At 37.2% G+C, this 23,021-nt stretch overlaps 1 protein-coding gene across 8 annotated transcripts in view; it reads left to right on the top strand.

Moving 5' to 3' along the window:
* Positions 1 to 23,021, top strand: part of RGS7 (regulator of G protein signaling 7) — a 243,108-nt gene that overhangs the window by 151,795 nt on the left and 68,292 nt on the right. For all 8 annotated transcript variants that reach the window (XM_032466502.1, XM_032466498.1, XM_032466500.1 and 5 more), the window contains one exon: positions 19,391 to 19,441. In XM_032466502.1, coding sequence (XP_032322393.1) covers positions 19,391 to 19,441 — 51 coding nt within the window. The remainder of the gene's footprint in view (positions 1 to 19,390; positions 19,442 to 23,021) is intronic.

Here is a 23,021-nt window from a genome sequence, read left to right as displayed (position 1 = left end):
TGTAATACATATCAATTGGTTTTGCCTGTGGAACATTCCTTCCTCTTTTTTTTGACATCAGAACCCCGCACTTTTCCATAAGAAGGACTGTTTTCAACGTGGTTTATTTGGGGGTGGTGTGAGGGGACTCACTGTGTTCCCTGGTCAAAGGTGTGGGTGTGACGTAGGCTTGCCCACTGAGCCCCCCTCCCCCGATCACAACCTTGGACTCTCAGCTTCCATCTTTGGTACTACGCGGAGAGGATTTTGCAAAGAGGAGAGTGTTTTAAATATCATTTTGGCTGTTATATGGAGAATGGCTTAGGGAAGAGAGGTGGAAACCAGGAAGCCCATTAAAAGCCCCATGGTATATAGTGCAGAGGAGACCTGATAGTGGCTTAGACTAGGGTAGTGACAGAGGACATGAGAGGGAGTCAAGTTTTGAAATCCTCTTGCTGACAGAGCCAATGGGACTTGTTGATGAAGAGGGTGAGTAAACGAAAGATCAAGGAGACTCTAGGTTTGGATTTGCACAACTAGATGGGAGCCGTGTACTGAGGGGTGTGTGTATGTGTGTGTGTGTGTGTGTGTGTGCATTTTAAAAAATTACGTAAGTTGCAGTGAAAACCAGACCGACTTAAATTTACTCCAGTGCTCTGGGGGAGAAAAGAAACCCACATCCATCAATCGGTATCGGGTGTACCTGTTATCTCAATGGACCATGGCTCATGTAGAAGAACAAGAAACCACCTTGAGACCGCCCAGTCAATCCAGTTTTGCCATTGCCTGAAGGGAGCAGGAGGTAAACTATACCTAGCTATTCCTTCAGATAAGTCTCCAAACATTACTGAGAAAGTGGCATCCTAAGAAGATCAACCTTAACGCTCGGCGTAATAGTTCAATCAAAGGCTCTTGGACAAGCATGGAAGCTGTACTGGTGGGATGTGCGTCACTGAAGAAAGCCTTCAGAAGAAAGCTGCAGAGTCATCGTCAGCGGAATGAGGGTGTCTGATATTTGTGCCTCTCCATTTCACATGTTGCCACAACCAACCATCTTCTAAAAAGTGAACACCCCCAAAGAGAAATGAGATAAGATGAGGCTAATGCAGTCTTTTTGGCAGTTTCTGTTTACAGCAGAACTGATGCACACAGGCACCTGTGTCTGTACCGTGCACTTGTGTACAGATGCTGTGGATCAGAGAGCTTCTAGACAAGCTGCCAGTGAGAGTGTGTTCTCCCCTCTAGGGGGAATTATTCAATTTAGCAGCAAATGGATCCGTATGCAAGGAAAACTGATGGCAAATGAGACCCTGGGATGCAAGGTAATTGAATATTCATGGTGTTTATTCTTGTTCAGATATTGTAACAGTCATCTTAAAGGCTTAAAATATTAAATTTCTTAATTTTCACATGTCACTGCACTTGGAATATTCTGCTCAAATGGCAACAACTGGCTTTATAGCAGATGGGTGGAAACTCATTTTCAAAATGTTTGACTCGCCACTGAAATCATCTTAAACCACAATCCCAAGCCCCATGGCAGCCTTTTTTTTTTAATTAAAAAGCTAAATTGGTGGGGGGGTGTTTAGAATGAATGAATATAATTACATGAATTTTTTTAAATTTCATAAGAAAGCACTGAAAATAAATATTGGTGTCTATACCTAAAGCTAGAAGAAATTGGATGTTGTCTTATTCTACTGGACTGTTACTCTTTTTTCCTTAGTAATTTTGTCAGTCAGAAAATCGTTGGATTTGTGCCACCTGGTACAATATCTTCCTCAAATTTCTGCATTTTTTTTAACTTCAAAAACCTCACCCTACAACCCTACTTAGCCATTTCCAGAAATCTTATCCCCTTGACTTCTGCATCGTCAGTCTTATCCTCCATTATCCAGAGGGAGAATCTATTGTTGCAGTTCCTCAGAGCACCTGATTTCTCCTACCTGCCAACATTGGTCAGACCCCGTACCTAGAAGGGCCTTTCTCCCTGTCTCGACGCATCTAATTCCTAGTTTCTTTATGATACAAATCAAGTCTTGTATCCTTCAAAGCTCCTTATGAAGAACATCGTTGTTGACTCCTTCATGTCTGTTTTGTGTCTCTTTACGCATCGTCTCCATTTTCATCTATCCAAAGTGTATACCCTCCACAGAGCTAATCATGCCTGCCTGCATTCTCACTGATCTCCCTCTTCTTTGCCTTCATCTTCCTAGACTCTTAAGCAGCATCTCTTGGCTGAAACACCTTCTTTGGTTGGCTTTTGTGGTGCCATGCTCTCTGGGCTCTCCTCCCTCTCAACCTCACTCTCCATTCCTGCCTCAGAATCTAATACTGAACTGAATCCGATGGCATAGGGCTGTGTACGAGGCCATCTTTTTCTATTTTCCAACTACATCAACTCTAGCTGTATAACACGTGTAACATTACAACGTTAAAGCTTTGGCTAGGCACACACTGTAATTGTATTTATTCCTACAAGCTGGATATGAGTTCCAAACTCTCTCCTAGCAGACAACTTAATGTAGACACTTGCAATTCAATAAGATGATTTCTTGGTCAAAGGGAAGATTGTAAACATATCCCTTCATCTAGTAGTGCTTCTCATTCACAGGATCCTTTTAGTTTTCTTCACAGTGCTTAGTATCTGAAATAATTTCATTGATGCATGATTATAATTGTCTGTCTCCTTCACTGCAGTGTAAATACACCTGGACCATGACCTTGCCTGGTTCACTATTAGGAATGTGGTCACTCCCCATCCAGAGCTTAGCATTCAAGTGCTAGAAGCAGATACTAACCAAATAATTGTGCATCTAATTATTTACAGATTTTTGTGTACTACAAAGAAGTTTTTAAAAGATATTAAAGAGAAAACTTGCCAATATCCATCCAGTGCTGCTGTATTTAGAATATATACCTACATCATCATACACTCTTCATACTACCTACTGAAAAAAGAGCATAAAGAATTTAGACTGTATTTTACCTGAGAAATTTGTCATCCCATTGTTTCAGCACCAGCATGCTCTCACCTCTAGAAAGTCAGTGTGCTATCAGCTACAGTATTGAGTTTGTTAATTATCTAGTAGGCATCAGGTGCTTGGGCTCTGTATTCCCTTCTAGTAGCGCCATCAGGTAACTCAATTCATTGGAAATGATCCCTGTGATAGTTCTATTCTTATTATGAACTGTAGTATCCTCCATTCAAAGGAAAGCTTTTTTTAATTTCCCATTTTTATACATGCTTCACCTCTGTGGTTCTCCAGGCACAGATAAAGGAAAAGGACAATCCTTCCTCCCAGAAATTTTGTTTTAGTGATTTTCAGCAATGCGGAATATGTAAAGCTCCCTGCCACAGCCCCAGGTGCCCTGGGCACTCCAGGTGGCTTAGAGCGTGCACCTGGCATTGGACTGAGAGTTTGAATCTCAGCTTACTAGCTGTGTGACTTCGGGAAAATGACTGAGCTTCTCTGTTTTACTTCTCTTAGCTGTGAACCTGGGTAATGATAGCGTATAAAGGATTGTTGTGAGGATTAAAACGCCTAACACACGTAAGGCCTTTGAATCAGATCACCTTCATAAGTGTTCAATAACTATCTCGTTACTACTACTGCCTATTAACTTTGGGCCTATCTTCTTCAACTCTTGTGTACTTTCACTTTACTTGAAAGCTCATATCCTCAACTCTTTTCGTGCATTTGAGAGTATATCACATGACTTAAAGTACTTTGCATTTTGTGAGTTGAAATATGTTTTCTCTGAAACCAAGTGATGGCATTCACTCTTCCTTAGAGCATTTTAGATTTTCTCATAATAGAACCTGAAGCCAATTGGCCCCTGAAGCTAATTCCTGAGGACTCAATAGAGTGAATAGCAGCCCTTGAGAATTTCCAAAATCAATAACTCTCAACAGGAACTTATCAAAAAGTAACATGGGTAGAAATGAGCATTTTATTTTGCAATTGCTTTTTTTTAATGTGGCACAGTAGAAAGCTGTACTAAATTGTCCCCAATTGAAATTAATACATAATCATTTCAAATCAATGAGCTGCAAGGTTTTGTTTTGTTTTGTTTTTTTTGGAGAATAAATACACATCCATCTCCACAATTTCTTTTTTGTTTTTTTCATTCTTTTTCTTATTGAGTTATAGTCAGTTTACAATGCTGTGTCAATTTCCAGTGTAGAGCACAATTTTTCAGTTATCTCCACGATTTCTTTTGCTCTGTGTGTACATGTGTTCATTTCTTGACTAAATCTGACCTTGCACTCCATAATTTAGTCTCCCAATGGCATCCTTAAACCTACCAAATAGCATTTAGATTAGATTAGGCTGTCTTTAAAACAGTCAATTCACGTTTCTTTCTTGAACATAGTGGTAATATAGTGAGATATCACTCAGAAATGTCGCAGAAACATTAGCCTGTCTTTCCTAAGTGGTGTTTGTGCTTCTCCCTGGATGGTGTGTGTGGCAGTAAAACCAGTCTAGACAATAAGAGCACTTGTATTCAGTCATAAGGAACCAGAATAAGCACAAACCTCAGAAACTATTACTGTGATCACTCAAGTCTGCAAGATTACGAACACGTACTGCCTGGATCCAAACCAGATTTGCTTGAGTGAGTCATATTTTCCTTCTTTCTCTCCATAAGCACAGCTTTCAGCTTTTGAGCATCTATTATGTAAACGGGCTGGGCTTCACAGACTTCCCCATAGTCCCGCAAATATTCTGTTTCCCTTTGGAGTATAATGATTTAGACATGACCTCTAAAGCTAGAAAGCCTAGGTGCTAGTCTTGTTTCCACCAGTTGTGTGACCTTGGGTCAGTCGCTTCATCTTTGCACGTCAATATTCTCGTCTTTAATAATAGTGATAGAAAGCATTGTCAAAGCAAAAATTGCACTGGACAAACTCAAACAGGCTAGGGGGACTTTGTTCAAGTCTATTGTAATAGGGGAGAGAAACCAGAAAGCAATCAGGACTCAACTCCAGTGAAACAAAGAGCAGGAGAGTTTTTGAGAGCTGGGTAAGGAGGATCATGGACCGTTTATCTGCATTTTCCAGTTGGCCTTAACCCAAAGAGAAAGCAATCTTTCCCGTACCTTTGTGGCAGGAGGGAGTTTTATGATTTGGAGCAAGGTGCCCACTGAGGTTAGGCTCCTATCCTCCCACAGAGACTAGGATTTAGGGGTGTTGTCCTTAATGATTTCATTTCAAGGGAATGGTTCCCAGGTCCTTGAGAAAGAGCCCTAGGTTACAAAACAGGCAAGAGGTATTTAAAACTATACCTCAAAGGAACAGAGAAAGAATTTCAGCTACAAGCTTTCTAAAGGAAATGCTTTAAGAAAAGGGAGGTCTGTGACCAAGAGTCAGGAGGAAGCCTGGCTGAAGAGACTGTTATGGCCATCTTGGCCGTCACCTACATCCTTGAAGGTTGTTATAATCATTAAATAAGTAAAACCAAATGAGTAAAATGTTAAGTGCTAAAAACAATGCCATAAATGCTCAAAAGAATATTAGTTGTTATTCACAATAGGTGGAACATCCACGGTTTAGAGAATAGGGTTTAGAGTCAAACAGATCTGCCCATAAATGTCTACTTTAATGAGGGTGTGGGGCAGGTTACTTCACCTTTTAGTCTCACTTTTGCCATGTATTGTGTAAGGTTGAAAACATCTATCTAATAGGGCTATGGTGAGGATTAATGAGGTCTTGAGTATTATAGGCCTTGCATGTAATCAGTTCTCAATAAATGATAGCTAATATTATTCTCTTGGGTCCCTGTTCTGTATCTAAAACTACTGCTTTAAACAGCTTTCCAAAACAGTGTTCAGAGAGAACCCAAGAGGCAACTGGCCACCTTTCCCATCACTGACTGTCACCCATCCCCACCTTAGGTATGACAAGTGCCCAGTTGCTTATCTTTTCCCACTGTTTTTCTCAGATTGAACAGAACACATGCTTGTGTATTGAAAAGTAAGTTAGCACTATGGAGGTGGGCCACCAAACAATTAATGATTATTTGATAATGGAAACTAATTAGATTCCTCTAGGACACAAAACTGGAATATTGCCATATCCATTAGGAATGTTTCCACATCGATTTTTAAGAATACAGAAAAAGACTTTTGATTCCAGTAAATGAATAGTCTACCTTCCATCTCCTTTCTCTCCGTATAAGTTTAAAAGTTAGACAATTAGAAAAAAATCTGAAACTCTCCACACGTCACTGGCTCTGCTAATACTTAGTTCTTATTTCAAAGTTGGGTAAATGTCTTGTGACGCCACCCTTCCAGTAAGCTGTTCAGTTTGGCACTGCTTTGCCCCAGTCCGAGGTGTGCATTGCTGTCCAAGTGCTGTGTGTATGCTCAGCGGCGGACTAAAGCATTATATCCAAGGGAATAAGCATTTTGAAAACAAATTACAGACCTTAGAAATGAAGATAAGTAAGCTGGATTTTGAAACCACCTTTTTTGTTAAGTTAGAAATGAAATGTTATTGTCTCCTTGCTCTCCTGTTTACTCGGCTCTGTACCTCACCCCTGGCATGTGCGCTGAACCAGTGAGAAATAAAACAGCAAACCTGCTTATCACAGTAGAATGAACACTTCCAGGCAGCTGCTGTAGTGTTGCAGAGGAGGATGGACAAGTGTAAATTGTTCATTGTTACTGATGCATGCAAAATAGAACTTCTTTGGTTCCGGAACCCAGATTGAAATTTGAGAAAGAAAATGAGATGAAGCACGCAGCTATGGTGACAGCACTAATAAGGAGGTTTACCGACACCGCAAGTCTTTCTGTCAGCATTTCTAATTAAACTGTAAACATTAACTGAATTACCCTTCTGTCTCCATTTCCCACTTACAGTATAAGAACCATATTATTTGCTTCCCGTCAATTCAAAGGAATGATACAGAATTGCTTCTGAAGATAAAATATTGTGATCCACTCTGGGAAAAACCAATAAGTTGATATGGTTGATCATGTTTCCTTGAGTATTTAGCCCTGATGATAGTAGCATAGACTTAATTATACTGGACAGGGAAATAAAAACATTTCACTCTGTTCTAGGGAAATTTACACAAAACTAGAACTTTACACAAAGATTTAAGATTAATCCGTTGACCAAACTGATGGTTATTTCAGTGCAACAGCCTAATTTAGCTAATGCATTTTAATGGACCCCTCAAAAACTACGTCCACACCCTAACTCCCAGAACCTGTGAACGTGAACTCATTTGGAAAACATAAAAAAGACCTTTGCAGATATAACAAAGTTAAGGATCTTGAGATGAGATCATCCTGGATTATCTGGGTGGGCCATAAATTAGATGGCAAGTGTCCATGTAAGAGACAAGGAAGAAGAAACAGAGGAGAAGACCAGGTGAAGATGGAGGCAGAGATTGGAGTGATGTTGCCACAAGGAAAACCTGGAGCCACCCGAAACGGGAGGGCGCAAAGAAGGACTTTCCCCAAGAACCTTCAGAGGTAGCATGGCCATGCCAACACCCTGATTTTGTACTTCTGGCCTCCAGAACTGTGGGAGTAAATTCCTGTTTACATAAGCCACCAAATTTGTGGTAATTTCTATGGCAGTTCTAGGAAAATACACATGTACATTTTATTGGCAAGAGAGACCACGTCGCTAGAATAAGCAATTCACTGGATTATATTCTTTTTTGTTTAGATACAGCTTATAAAACAACTACTGGCTACCCTATAATAAAACAAAATCCACTTAACTGTAAAACTATGCCATGTTTATGTAACCCTGGATCAAGTGGGCAAAGCAAGAATTCATCCTTTGAGTCAAACTGGTCACTTGACATTATTGATTCACTGTTTCTTGCCAGGCTTTGTGGTGGATATTCTTTAGAAGTTATTCCTTCACACAACTTCGTGAGTTAAGTCACTTTATACCCATTGTTTTTCAAATGAAAGAAATGCATAAAGATTTAGTCACTTGCTAAGATTCTCATAGATAAGAAATGCGACTTCTACTTTCGACTCTAATCTACAGAGTTTATGATTCATCAGTCCCAGCCTTAGAATAAGAAAAACCTGGACCAACTGAAAATCACTGACCTCTCTTAGACCCATCAGAGAAATGAGGTCATGGGCCGACCTGCCACCCCGAAACCTGTGGAGATGAGTTCATTCAGGGAAGTACCGTACCGCATGAGAGCAGGGCATGGGGTGGATTGCTTGTGGGGAACGGAAGTTGCTGGGTATTGTAGAGCAGTAGGAACATGTAAATAGTAACCCTGATGAATTGCTGGAGGCTGAGGAAAGAGCAGCGTGAGAGGGCAAGGCTCCTGGTCACCCTGGGGCCTCACACACTGTGGGCTTCCCCTTCAGAAAGCACACCAGGTTCTCAGGGCTGGCTTCTGAGAAGAATGCCCTCAGAGGTGTGGCAGGGGGAATGGAATGGTGACTGTCCCAGACTCTCTCCCTCAACTCTTTCCAAGGGGAGGAATTTTCCAGAGGGCAGTTCTGGAACTTTATCATAGCTGGGGTGAAGGGATTCTGCCCACCTCCAGCACTAGCTAACTAACCTGAGGAATAAAGAAAAACCACGGTCATAGGGGACAGCACTTCAAGGAAGTAGGAAAGGAGCAGGGACAGTGGGAAAAAAAACGAATCTGTGTCCTTTGAGGAGGGAGGGACAGAAACACACACGAAGGCCACAGCCTTACTAAATGACTGAGAAGTAATCAGAAAATTATAGAATGCCCCCGTTTGCTATACCCTCTACCACCACACCAGCAAGCCTCCAGCACAGTAACGCTGTGGTGCAGTTTGAAGACCAGTAAGGCACGAATCTTCTTGAATAGTACCGAGAGTGTCCCTCAAATCAAGAAAGAAGACAGAAACAAGCGAACAAATGGGCCCTGGAGGAATTTGAAGCCTCTGATCCTATAGCTTCAACTAACATTAAAACACAGCTGAACACCTCTCCATATTAATAGAAATTTTCACACTAGCGTCTTATTTACCTTGGTAAATCTTACTTTTAATGTTCAAAAAAGCTGAAAGGTTTTCAATTGAGATAATCATAGTTTTAATTTCCAAGAACAGTAATGGATCCTTTTTCACAGTCACCGAATTCTCTTCTGCCTATGTTTGGGCTTAAGTCTTACATTTAGGTCTTTAATCCATATTGAGCTTATTATTTGTATATAGTGTGAGAAAAATGTTCTAATTTCATTCGTTTACAAGTAGCTGTCTGGTTCTCTAGCACTGTTTATTGAAGAAACTGTCTTTTTCCCATTGTATATTCTTGCCTCCTTTGCTGAAGACTAATTGACCATAAGTACGTGGGTTTATTTCTGGGCTCTGTGTTCTGTTCCAGTGATCTGTGCCCCGTTTTATGCTAGTTTTGATTACTGTAGCTTTGTAGTTCTGGAGGCTGATATTTTCAGTTTTGTTCATTTTTCTCAAGATCACTTTGGCTATTCAGGGTCTTTTGTGGTTTCATATAAATTTTTGGATTATTTGTTCTAGTTCTGTGAAAAATCTCAGGAGTATTTTGCTTTGGGAGTATGGACATTTTAATAATATTAATTCACCCAACCCATAAACATGGAATATCCTTCCATTTCTTTGTGTCATCTTCAATTTCTTTCATGCATGTATTAATAGTTTTCAGAGTATTCCCCCTCATAAGTCAAGTTTATTCCTAGGTAATTAACTCTTTTTGATGTGATTTTCAGTGGGACTGTTTTTTTGCTTTCTTTTTCTGATAGTTCATTTTTAGTGTATAGAAAAGCAACAGATTTCCGTATATTAATTTTGTATCCTGCAACTTTACAGAATTCATTTATTTCTCACAGTCTTTTGGTGGAGACTTTAGGGTTTTCTATGTATAAAGTCATGCCATATGCAAATACTGACAGTTTTACTTCTTCCTTTCCAATTTGGATGCCTTTTTTTTCCTTTTCCTGTCTGATTGCTGTGACCAAGGCTTCCAACACTGTGTTAAATAGAAGTGGTAAGAGTGGACAGACTTGTCTTGTTTCTGATTTTAGAGGAGAAGCTTCCAGCTTTTCACCGTTGAGTATGATGTTACCTGTGAGTTTGTCATAAATGGCCTTTATTATGTTGAGATATGTTCCCTCTATACCAGTTTCGATGAGAGTTTTTATTATGAATGGATGTTGAATTTTGTCAAATGCTTTTTCTGTGTCTATTGAGATTATCATGTGATTTTTTTATCTTTCTGTTGTGAATGTGTTGTATCACATGGGTTGATTAGTGGATATTAGACCATACTTGCACCTTGGAATAAACTACTTGATCATGGTGTCTGATCCTTCTCATATATTGTTGAATTTGGTATGCTAATATTTAGTTGAGGCTTTTTTTGCATGTACATTCGTGAGATACGTTGCTCTGTAATTTTCCTTTTTGCATAATTTTCATCTGGTTTTGGTATCAGAGTAATGGATGGCTTTGTAGAATGAATTTGGGGGTGCTCCCTTCTCTTCAATTTTCTAGAACAGTTTGAGAAGGGTAGGTATTAGCTGTTCTTTATACATTTGGTAGAATTCCCCCTGAAGCTGTCCAGTCCTGGACTTCTGTTTGCTGGGATTTTTTTGATTACTGATTCAATTTGACTGCTAGTGATTAGTCAGTTCAGATTGTCTATTTCTTCCTCTTTCAGTCATGGAAGATTTTATGTTTCTAGAAAGTAAACCATGGCCACTTTGTTTTCATCTCCTCTCACTGTTAACTTCACTGACTGTTCTAACTGTACTTACCTCCTTGCTGCTTCTCTTATATGCCAGACAGGCTTCTACCTTTGTGGAGCCTTGTTATATAGCCTTGAAATTAGTTTCCTCTGCCTGGAATAATTCTCCCTGGATGTCTACATAGTGTATCCCATTATTTCCTTCAGATCGATGCTAAAACCTTACTTTCCAGAGATGTCTTCACTGATCACTCTGTGAAAACTAGTAACAAGCCACCCACCCCAACTCCAGGCTTCTTGCCTCGTTACTCTGCTAACGTTTTTCCCACTGCAGTTATCACCACCTGACATATTTACATGTCTATTTGCTTATTTTCTGTCTATCCTCATCAGAAACTAAGAGCCAGGAATGTTGTTCACCACTATTTTCCATGTTCCTAGAACAGAACCTGGCCCACTGTGAGCACTGCAGCCTTTCAGAAACTGCCATTTATGGAGTGGCCATGGCTGGACTGTACAAAATGCTTAAAATGTATTTTCTCTTTGCATCGTATTGAGACTTTGAGAAAGAGCTATTATCATTTTAACAGAGAAGTAAATGCAATAGGTTTTCCTTCTACTCTTCAGTTTTCTAAATTGTTTCATTGTTGGAGAAAAATATATGACAAAGTCGGATATGGTTCTAAATGTATGTAGAGTAGTTAAGAAATATTACACACTGGTGATTGAAGGAGCATGAAGGAATATAAGGTTTCTATCCTTTACTCAAACTGGTAAAATGGTAACAGTCATAGGTTGTGTTTTTATGTATATATAATGTAACTTTGTCATCAACTATGAAATGCTGTACAAAGTGATACTCTCAAAAACACTTAGGTAAGTGAAAATAAATTCTAAATAATGTTAATACAACTCATAGGATGGCAGAAAATAAATGGATACCAGAAAAACATGTTGGAAAAAAACAGAAAACAAAAAATAAAATGGCATACTTAAACTTAACATATTAATAATTACATTAAATATAAATTTTCTAACACACCGATTAAAAGACAAGGGTTGACACAGTAGACAAAAAACATGACCCAGCTACATACTCTCCACTAGGGACTAACTTTAAATATAACAATATAAGCAGGTTTATAGTAAAAGGGTGGAAAAAGTTATATCATATAAACGTTAATCAAAGAAAAGCTGGAGTAGCTATATTGAGTTTACACAAAGATGTTGGAAGTTGTAATAGGAGAACGGACATGGTGCTGTGAGATCCCAGGGAAGAACCTGTGTCTTTAATGGAGGAAGTTTTTCCAGCCAGAATACACAGTATTTGTAAAAGTTCAGAGTATGAAGCATCATGCTATGTATGGTTAAGGAACTTCAACTTGATGCTTTTGTTTTTAAGTTACAAAATCCAGACCAGAGAATGGTGGGACCTGACATTGAGAGGTAAAAAGTAAGTCAATCATAGAAGACCTTGCGGGCTGTGCAAGTTCATCAGACTATCCAGGTGCCAATGAGAAGGTCGTTGAAGACTTTTCATTAGATGACATGTATATGCAAATACACATTTTGGATGGTCCATTCTTACTTTGGTTCTGGTCACTTACAGCATTTCTGAGGGTTTAATATTAAAAGCCAAGGTAGAGATTTTAATGGAAACGTATGTGAAAAGCCTAGCACATCTTGAAGAAAAACTCCACAGATGTTGATTTACTCTTCCTTCCTATTGCATCTGCACTGAGGGGATTTTTTTAATTTATCAGTCAATCAGTATTTTCTTTATCTCATTCATCCCTCATAGAGACAATTAGACAGTTAGACATGGCCTATGTGTAGCTTTAAAAAGAAATATTGAGAACAGAATGCTCTACTAGTTTTTTCGTTATGACTAGCAGCTAGCATGTGGAATTGATTAATTTGATTAATCACTCAATCATTTACCATTGCAAAGTTCAAATATATTAACTAACTCCAAATACATAGTTATATTTGCATATCTTACATTTTTATTTATCACTTATTTCTTGTGAGTCCAAAGAACTTTAAAACTGGAAAAATAAATAAATGAAATAGTCCTTTACCGAGAACCTACGTCTCCATCCTGAGGAAACACTGCAAACTTATTCTTCTCTTAATTTTTTTTTTTACAGTGCTCTTTATCACAATAAAGGCTGCATCACAGAACCTTTTTCCCCTTCCTTCACCTCACTCCACAGCACTTCCCACAGTGACCCTCACCATCCTGAACAAGAGACACAAGTGTTGTTTTCTCAGAGGATGATTTGGAAGTAGCTGCCCTGGTTGGGTCAGTAATCATCTTGAGAGAGGATGAGAAACAACCCTTAGAGTCATCTCAGGTTCCTTTTACCTTCTCATTATAGTCATTTTTGCTGCCTTGTTTTTGCAGCCTGTCTTTAAAGCTTCTTAGGCTTTGAGGAGACACTAAATCCTTGCTTTAAGTCTGAAGAGATCCTTTTATGGTTTATGGAGCTTACAGAACAAAGTTTAAAAATCCTGATAAACTCCCATGGTCATGATTAAATACCTGCTCAGAAACCAAGGGAGCTCTGCCCCATAACTAACTTTTTTCACTGTGCTCTGCCAGAAGGTAGGGAAATGTATTTCTACTCTTTTCATCTTCAGAGTACACTAGTAGTAATTGCTATGAATATTTGGACTTTTGTCTCTTTAATTTGCAAATGTAGGTTATGTTTACAAAGGTCAGTCTTTTGTGTGATTCTGCTTTTGGGTCAAGGGCCATAGAACTATGGAGTAAGAACCCAGAAGGCAAATGTGATCAACCGCATCATTTGCTTTTGCCATCACACCTACAAATGCCTTTAAGTGTCCTCTTTTCTACATTTTTAAAGCATTATACACCAAGGCTTAAAATGTGTTTCAGATGTACCAAAAGGAGTGATCTCTGTTTTCATTATTACTCTCCCATTAGTCTCTGAATTTCAGGATGCTATTAGCTATGGAAGATTGGAAGATGGGCTTTTACATTATAACTTTATCCAGTTTCAAACTGTGACCAGAAGGTAATTCTAATTCTATGAAAACTGGATAATCTTTTGTAAATAAAGCTGGTATATAAAAATCCAGCCATAACAATACTCAATTGGATGTTATTCATTTTAGAAAATAAACTATTTGCTTAAAAAGATTTACACCTGTGTGAAAACACACAATTGCACACCCACCAGGAGGTTCTTTTGAATGGCTCTCTCAGTGCACATAAAATGTGGCTTTATTCACATACACACAAAAATGTGTTCACGCTCTGCCTTTCAGGAATATAATTATTTCATAGAACAAAACACATTTGTATTTATAACAAAGCAAAATAACATGCTCCTTTCATTAACAATTTGACGTACTTTTGAGTTCCATCTCCTTTCTTTTCTGCTTTTTTTTTTTTCTGATAGAAATACATAAGCTGAAGAACTGGAGGAAGCTGTAGTTTACACCTGTTGTTTTGTCTGCCAAGTACCCATTCTTGCTGGAAACTGTATCCATCTATGCATCCCCCAGCACAGCTATGTTTATGATCCCACCATTATAGGAATGAGGACCTTCCCGAAACTGAGACCTTCCATCGGAAATTAGGAATTGTGACTGCAAAATTTTAGCCTCCAACTACCTGCTGCCTTCAGTGAAGGAGATGTAAACCCAGGAACTGTGAGCCTTTATGACCCACTTTGTGAATCGGAAATGGCAAAGACTGGTTTTCACAGAGAAATAAGTCCAGAAAGGAACCAAGATAAGAGCAGGAGAGGAGATTCTGATGTTGTCAGAGTCCTGTTTCCATTTGTTTTTGATGCCCACATATATCCCTTCCCTTTGGTTCCAGGTACCTTTTAGTAAATTCCTTCATTTATTTGTTTATTTTTTTATGCTTCCCCCAAAGACTGTTCTTTGTAATCATAAGTGTCCTTATGATATAACTCAAATTTTATTGTTGCTATATTAATCTTAGATACTAGCAATTTCTTATTTGAAAATATCAGTGGAGATTCTTCAAAAAACCGAGAGTAGAACTACCATATGATTCAACAGTTCCACTTGTAGGTATTTATCTGAAGGAACAAAAAACACTGACTTGAAAAGATATCTGCTCCCTCAAGTTCACTGCAGCTTTACAATAGCCAATGTATGGAAACAGCCTAAATGTTCTTTGATGGATGAATGGAGAAGATATGGTTTCTGTACACAATAGAATATTATTCAGCCATAAAAAAGAAGGAATTTTTACTATTTGCAACACCACGGATGGACCTTGAGGGTATTCTGTTAAAGAAAATAAGTCAAACAGCAAAAGGCAAACACCATATAATCTCACTTATATGAGGAATCTAAAACAACAACAAAAACCCTACTCATAGATTCAGAGAACAGATAGGTGGTTGCTAGAGGCAGGGAGTGGGGGATAGATGGGAGAGTTGCTGTGAAGGGGGTCAAAAGGTACAGACTTACAGTTATAAAATAAGTAAGTCCTGGAGATATAATATGCAATGTATTGAATATAGGTAATAGTACTATATTGTATATTTGGAAGTTGCTAAGAGAGTAGGTGTTAAAAGTCCTTGCTGCAAGAAAAAAAACTTTGCTATTATTTCTGGTGGTGCTTGTTAACTGGACTTATTGTGGTGATGATTTCATGATATATACAAATATCAAATCATTATGTTTTACACCTGAAACTAATATAATGTTTTATGTCAATGATACTTCAATTGGAAAAAAAAAAAAAAAAGAAGTCAGTGCCTTCCAGCCAAAGACCACCAGGAACCCACCTATGATTGAACAAGTCAAGCATATTATTCTGCAGTGAGAGAGAACACATACCATGGGGAAGCCAAGGGATGTCTCAGTAGCAAAATGCTAGAAATAATCTATTAGTGGATTTAGACACTGGATGCCTTATTGGATCCTCAGACCTGTCAGTGATCGTGCAGTTGCATTTAAGATAGAGTTGCCTGCGTCAGCAAGTAGGAACACGAGTAATCATCAGAAACAAAATGTTTTTAGATATTAGCAATTACTTTTTTAAAGATTAAGGGAAGATGTAGTTCATTCTTTCAGCTTTACAAATGGGTAATATGTCAGCTTACAAAAAAAAAACTTTGTTTTTTAAATCTTAAAGAAATTATACAATTAAAAAAATTAAACTGAAAAACCTGTTTGCATGAAGAATTTTTTAAAAATTAATGACAATTAGAGATACACTGGGGTGTCATTAAATGCTGGATGGAAATCACTGTTAGAGCTAATTTTTCAGTGTTTTCGGTCCTTTGCACATAAAGTTCATGTCTATAAACATTGATCTATACCTTCAGTAAACGTTTAACGGTGGTCTGTGTTGTAGCACTTTGAAGAGAATGGGAGAAGTGTGATTAGTATTGTCTCTTCCCTCAAAGGGACTCTGCTTCACCCTACCGTCTTTCTTTTTTGTCCCTAAAACTGTAGGTCTACACCAGATTTTCATAAAAACTCAAGAAATGTTCTTTATATACTATTTAATGATGATGATGATGATAAACATGTAAATTCCTATTTCAAAGGACCGTGAATAATGTTGGGAAAGTATTTTCCAGATATATAGGTTGTCATATTTAGCAAGAGATCCTGAGAATAGTTATCTCATCAAAAACATGATTATTTATAGTATTTATTACATAAAATATATTTGATTGCCAGCACTGTGTCTGTGTGGCTCTGAGGGTTCAGCAGAGGTATTTAGACAGTTCTAAGAACCTACTTATTTTCCTGAAATAAAAATATTGTAAAGGTCAATGTCTTTACCTCAGGAATATTTAGACCCCTTCCATGGTGTTGAAGAGCTGAAGTTTTTCATTAATAGCTTTAACAGAAATTACAAAAAGAAAGGTTTTAATTGGAACATTTTGGTTGCTTACAGAGTCCTTATAGTACATGTTTGCAAAATTTCACAATAGTTTTTCTTTTGGAGAACCTCAGTTTCAGGTTCAGGGTGTGGACGGCTGTAGTTGTCACTCGTAGCTGAGGTGTGCTTAATCTGTGGCGGGGCCACGGCCTGCAGTGGAAGTAGAGTAGGCGCCAGACACAGCCTAGTCTGGGTCTCGGCGCTCCTCATCAGAGTAGACTTGAGGAAGCCCCTTCACTACTCAGGTCCATAGCATGGGTGAGGAAATAATATTGATGTCTACTATTTTGTTGTTTCTTTGCTTTAATGATGGATGGAGCGGTGAAGTGATCATCTTGGAAAGGGAAAATTATCATTGCAGAGGGTGATTACAGTAGCTGAAAATTACATACCAGTCAACCATTCTTTGTACATGGATGCCATCATTTTGTAAACTCTCTTAGAGTAGGATATGGCAGAGGGGGTGGATCTTACTGTTTGTTCATCTATGTTTTTAACATTACTGATCACCTTTTGTATGTCAGGCACTGGTCTGGGTGTTTGAGATCCAAAAATGAATAACATACACCCCTACTTCAAGGAACTCATGGCGCAAAGGGGAAGACAGACAGAAATTAACAGAGGATGATAAAACCGTTGACAGGTGCAATGAGTGATGAGCATATTAATAGGACTTAGAGGAGAAAGAATTTATGTGATAAGGTGATGTAGGGGGTGAGCAGAGTAGGCTTAATATATGAACTGAACTTTATGAAGTCAGTTGGGATTAACCGAAGGAAAGAGACAGAGACAGAGACAGAATAGTATGAACAAAGTCGTGGAAGTAAGAAACAATATGGCATGTGGAGAATTACGAGCAGTGTGTGACAACTTTTGCTTGTTTTTTTTTTGCTTGTTTTCATTTCAAAAATAGATCATGGAATTACACAATAATAAAACTTTCACTGCTTCTGCTAAGTAGAGAGAACACATAATTTTGTAACTCTAAAAGTGATATATGCCTCTAAGAATTCAAGACAGGAGTATGGGCATTGATCAGGGCTAAACTTTCCAGAGGCTGTAATTGAATTGACTTTTATTCTTAGGGTATTAGATACTGCCGCATCTCTTAGCTAGTTTCACATTGGAGCTAATCAATAGCTCTAATGCCAAAAAGATTTTTAAAGGAAAGAAGAAAGAAAAACCAAAAACCAAAACAAAACAAAACAAACTCCCAAATCCTGCATGTTACTCCAATGTCTTCAGAATAAACTCTAAAACGTTCTGGATATATACATTTGTACATGAAAATTTTAGCAGATCCACCCACATATTTATTAATGCTGAGAAATTAAAGCTGAGAAATTGCTAGAAAGGAGCCATTCCCTCTTACACCCCCGTTGGCCTGTGATACCATTGAATCAGTTCTCAACATGACTAGGATAGCACTCTTTCAATTTTGCTTCCATTAGATGCTGGAATGTTTTTCTCTTTCTCTGTCTCTACCTCGATCAACTTGGAGTTAAGGTCTATTCATCCACGATGCTCCTGGACTGGAAACTTTGAATCCACTTAATTCTCCCCCTGGCCAACCCCAGACCTAATTAGTTGCAGTGTCCTGAAACAAGTCTAATTTTGTCCTAATTTGTGCACTGAACTAGTTCAGGACCTTATACTTTCAATCCTGCATAACAACCAATAGAAATGTTGGCTGCCCTGCCTCTTTTTTTTTTTTTTTTTTTTTTTTTTTTTTGGATGGACCTAAGGCTCTAGACACACACTGCCAGTTACATTCCTTAAACTGGCTTTGAAAACATTACTCTTCTGCTCAAAAAAACATTGCATGTGTCTTTCTCTGCCTGACTTATAGAAAAAAACTCCAAATTCTTTAGCCTGGAATTCAAGACCTGCTAAATATACTGTGAACTCTGATTAGTTTCATGTTCCTATTATTCCCAGCACCTAGTATATAGAAAGTGAGCTGTAAGTGGTTTTTATGGACTGTTCTCTACTTTTTAACTTTGACACAAGTCTTTTCAGCAGCTAAATTTCCATCCTTCTTATACATTAAAATCGATCTCAAAATTACATTTTCTGCACACTCTCCCTCATTTCTCCTGTATGAAGTAAAAACATAGTCACTCATGTTTTTTATTCATCACACATTGTTAAGTTCTTGCTATGCTCCAGAGATACAAAGATGAGTATGATAACCCTGCTTCAAGATACGTAATCCTTCCAGTGAGATTCCGGGGAGAGTGCTGTAAACTCATTGGACAAAGGTGAAGGTTAAGGAACATCCTATTGTGTAAATGAATCTTGAGAGTCTTGAAAATAGTGGAAAGACCTTTCGGTCAAAGAGAATGGTACTAAAAAGACACGGGGGCTTGACACACACAGGAGTGCTCAAAAACTTGACAACACGTTTAGGCTGGCTTGAGGGTTGATACAGGGATGGAACAGGGACAACCAGAAATGAGACAGGGATCATCTTATAGAGTGTTGGTTACGCCATGCTAAGGATTGCGCTTGAAACATGTTAGGCACTCGATAAACATTCATTCAATGAACAACTCAATGAATCACTTTATCCACTCCTAGTATATTAAATCTTCATGCTTAAATATTTCATATTTAATAACTGACTAGTTTGCAGCTTGGCTCATTGAAGAACAATGTATTCAAAGTCTGTTTTCAATACTTCATATGTGGATGATCTTTCTATAACAATTAGACACATTTCTACTAATATGAGTGCCAAATGTTGAGTTCTTAAAGTTAACATTTATAAACAAATGTTCACATATATTTGTGTTCTCCTCTTTTTCTTTTTCCAGGGTCGGACATTGTTCAATGGTTAATAAAGAACTTAACCATAGAAGATCCAGGTAAATAAATCATTTTCCCATTGATAGAAGTACTTTCTTTGTGGTTTTAAGAAATGCATTTTCTCAGGGCTAATATGACAAGCAAGCAAACCTAAAAAATTATAATTATATTTAACTATGTTTTTCACATTTATATAGATCTTATGGTAGTAAACATACATTTAGCTAAATTTTATTTAGTTTACTTTTAAATTTTTTCAATATGTAATGTCCTGTTTTATAACATTTGATTCAGGTGATTGGTGACTTAGAATGATTGCACTGTATATATGCCCGTAAATAATTATACATATAATTTATAGCAAGTGATTATGAGATAATGAAATTTCTCTTCTGCAAACACATAGAACTAAATCTCATTAATTTATAATTTTGCCTTCAATCCATTTTTGCATAAGGTTGAAAACAATATTATTTGTAATCCCAATTTTTATTGGATTTTATGTTTTAATGCTCTTACTGAAGTCACGGACTCATTCATTGTGGGGGACATCATGTCTATTATGCAACACAAAACAAATGTCCAGAGTTTGGGAACAGTTTACCAGCCCACATTTTCATTGCCTTGGAATACATTCCTAATTGTGAGGAATTTCATGACTTAAAAAATATATCATGTAAGAGCCTTCGTGTGTGGCAAACAATTCACATCACTGAAATAAAAATAAGATGTGATTTGTTTAGAGAAGATGCAGAAAAAAAAACCATAAAAACTGGGATTACAGTGGCTGAGAATGGCATAGTAGAGAAAGATGGCGATACCCTGACTACACAACATACTACTCCTTTGATTAGGACGAAAAAAAAATACAGCATGGCTTTTGCTCCCTCCTCCTCTGGTGCCTCTGGTGATTACCGCATTAGAATGGTTTAGAAGTAATAGTATATGGATGCAGAGTTTTTATTTTTCCTCAGTTTGAGCTAACTTTATAAGATCATGCCATCAGAAAATATAGATCTAATTGTGTACGGAAATGTCTGTGTATCCCCTGCTCATTTGGTACATGATCTTTTTAAATCCTTATCCTATTAAACAGGACTAAAACGAGTAAGTAAAGGTGAAGCAGCTACTGCCAACATCAAATTATTACTAGGTGAAAAGAGGAGATGATTTTGGGGAAAGGAAGCAATGGTCTTGCCAAGTTTACCTTTCGGCCTCACCTCAGTAATATTCCTGACTTTATAAACTGTAGCACCAGACTTAAGATCTCAGTGCTAAAAAACAAACAGACAAACAAAAAAAAAAAACCACTCCGATAGTCATTGATAACCAAGGAACTACTGATTTGCAAAGAACGTCATTTCTCAAAAAGTGAAGTAGATTCAAAAGAGTATTTCTTTCATAGGTTAAGAGTGAAAGTGTAGTTTAGTAATAGTCTGAGAAGCAGAGAAAATATACATGTATAATAAGCTGGTAAGAAACATTCATTGTATATAATTTGCACATGAAGTATCATTTTAGCTAAAATGTGTATGAAAAACTGATTTTATTTGCTTACTCAACAGTTTAAGGAAGTTGTAAAACTTCATTAGAAGGTGTACATATAAGATAAAATCAATCATGTTCAGGAAAGAACATTCATGTTTTTTAACCATATTTATGACAGGCTGAAAAAATTACTTTTTAGTTGGATGGTTTGTTTTCTAGAATGAACTAGCTCACCATCCTTGGAGTGAATAATCGTGTGCTGTATTTTAAGAAGCATTGATGTAAGAAGCATTAATGATTGTTCTGAAAATAAAACAGGTTTTGCACACAAAAAATGACTCAATCTGGCAGCGTATTTCTAACTAAATATGGTCAAGAATGTAGCTGGCATCATGAAAGTTACTTTGATGGCTGCATGTGTAAAATTAATCTTACCATTTTAGAACTGCTCATGAAAAGAAACTAAGTAGTTATTATAAAGCTAGGTATAATTTTCACTTCATTAACTCTCTGAAGGTATTTAAAATTAAAAAAAGAAAGTCATGTCAGGCTTCTCTCTTTGTTTAGTTGGTGGTCAAGTGGTTGTCTGACGACTTCTAGGGATTATTTGAAGTTCTAAGTGTCAATAATTTATAGAAAGATAATTTTGTCACAAGTTGGAAGAAGAATCTACTGCCTCTGTATGGGTGCCTGTTCTGGTGATCTATTTGGAGATGGAGGGAGGTTTCCATGATTTTCAGGGACCTCTGAGGGAAGAGGGTTATATAATTTAACACTAATATATATTTATATATACATACCAAATTTTTTTATCCAATCATTCATGTTTGTGTCTTCAGTTTCTTTCATCATTGTCTTATAGTTTTCAGTGTACAGGGATTTCATCTCCTTGGTTAAATTTATTTCTAGATATTTTGATCTTTTTTGATACAGTTGTAAATCTTACTGTTTTCTTCATTTCTCTTTCTGATAGTTTGTTAGTAGTTTATAGAACACATGTTTCTGTATATTAATTTTATATCCTGCAACTTTACTGAATTCATTCATTAGTTCTAATAGGTTTTTGTGTGTGCTTGTGTAAACTGCAAACAGTGATAGTTTTACTTCTTCCTTTCCAATTTGGATGTCTTTATTTCTTTTTCTTCCCAAATTGATGTCACTAGGACTTCAATACTATGTTAAATAAAAGTTGTGAGAGTGGGCATCCTTGTCTTGTTCCTGATCTTAGAGGGAATGCTTTAAGCTTTTCACTTTTGAGTATGTTAGCTGTGGGTTTGTCATATATGACCTTTATTATTTTGAGATACATTTCCTCTGTACCCACTTACTTAAACATTTTTCACAAATGGATGTTGAATTTTGTCAAATATTTTTTCTGCAACTATCAAGATGTTCATATGATTTTTATCCTTCATTTGTTAATAAAATGTATCACATCAGTTGATTTGCAGATGTTGAACTATCCTTGCATTCCTGGAGTAAGTCCCATTTGATTCTGATATATGATTCTTTTAATATACTGATGGATTCAGTTTGCTGAATTTTGTTGAGAATTTTTGTTTCAATGTTCACCAAGGATTTTGTCTTGTAAATTTATTTTTTGTGATGGCCTTGTCTGATTTTGGTATCAGGGTAATGCTGGCTTCATAAAGTGTGTTTGGAAGGTTTCCCTCCACTTCAGTTTTTGGGAAGAAGTTGAGAAGGATAGGTATTAAATCTCCTTTGAGTGTTTTGTAGAATTCATCAGTAAAAATCGGCTGGTCCTGGGCTTTTGTTTGTTGGGAGATTTTTTTTTATTATGGGTTTATTTTTTATACTACTAATCAGCCTATTCAGATTTTCTATTTCTTGATTATTCAGTCTTAGAAGATTGTAGGTTTCTTGAAATTTATTCATTTTTTCTAGATTGTCCAATTTGTTGGCATATAATATTTTATAGTAGTCTCTTATGATTCTTTGTGTTTCTGTGGTATGAGTTGTAAATTCCCCTCTTTCCCCTCTGATTTATTTATTTGAGTCCCCTCTATTTTTCTTGGTTAGCCTAGCTACTTTGTTTATTTTGTTTATCTTTTCAAAAACACATCTCCTATTTTCATTGATATTTTGTACATTGTTTTTAGTCTCTTATTTATTTCCATTCTGATCTTTTTA

This window comes from Camelus ferus, chromosome 23 (genome assembly GCF_009834535.1).
Source record: "Camelus ferus isolate YT-003-E chromosome 23, BCGSAC_Cfer_1.0, whole genome shotgun sequence".
NCBI classification, from domain to species: Eukaryota; Metazoa; Chordata; class Mammalia; order Artiodactyla; family Camelidae; genus Camelus; species Camelus ferus.
This window is presented reverse-complemented; position numbering and strand designations above follow the sequence as displayed.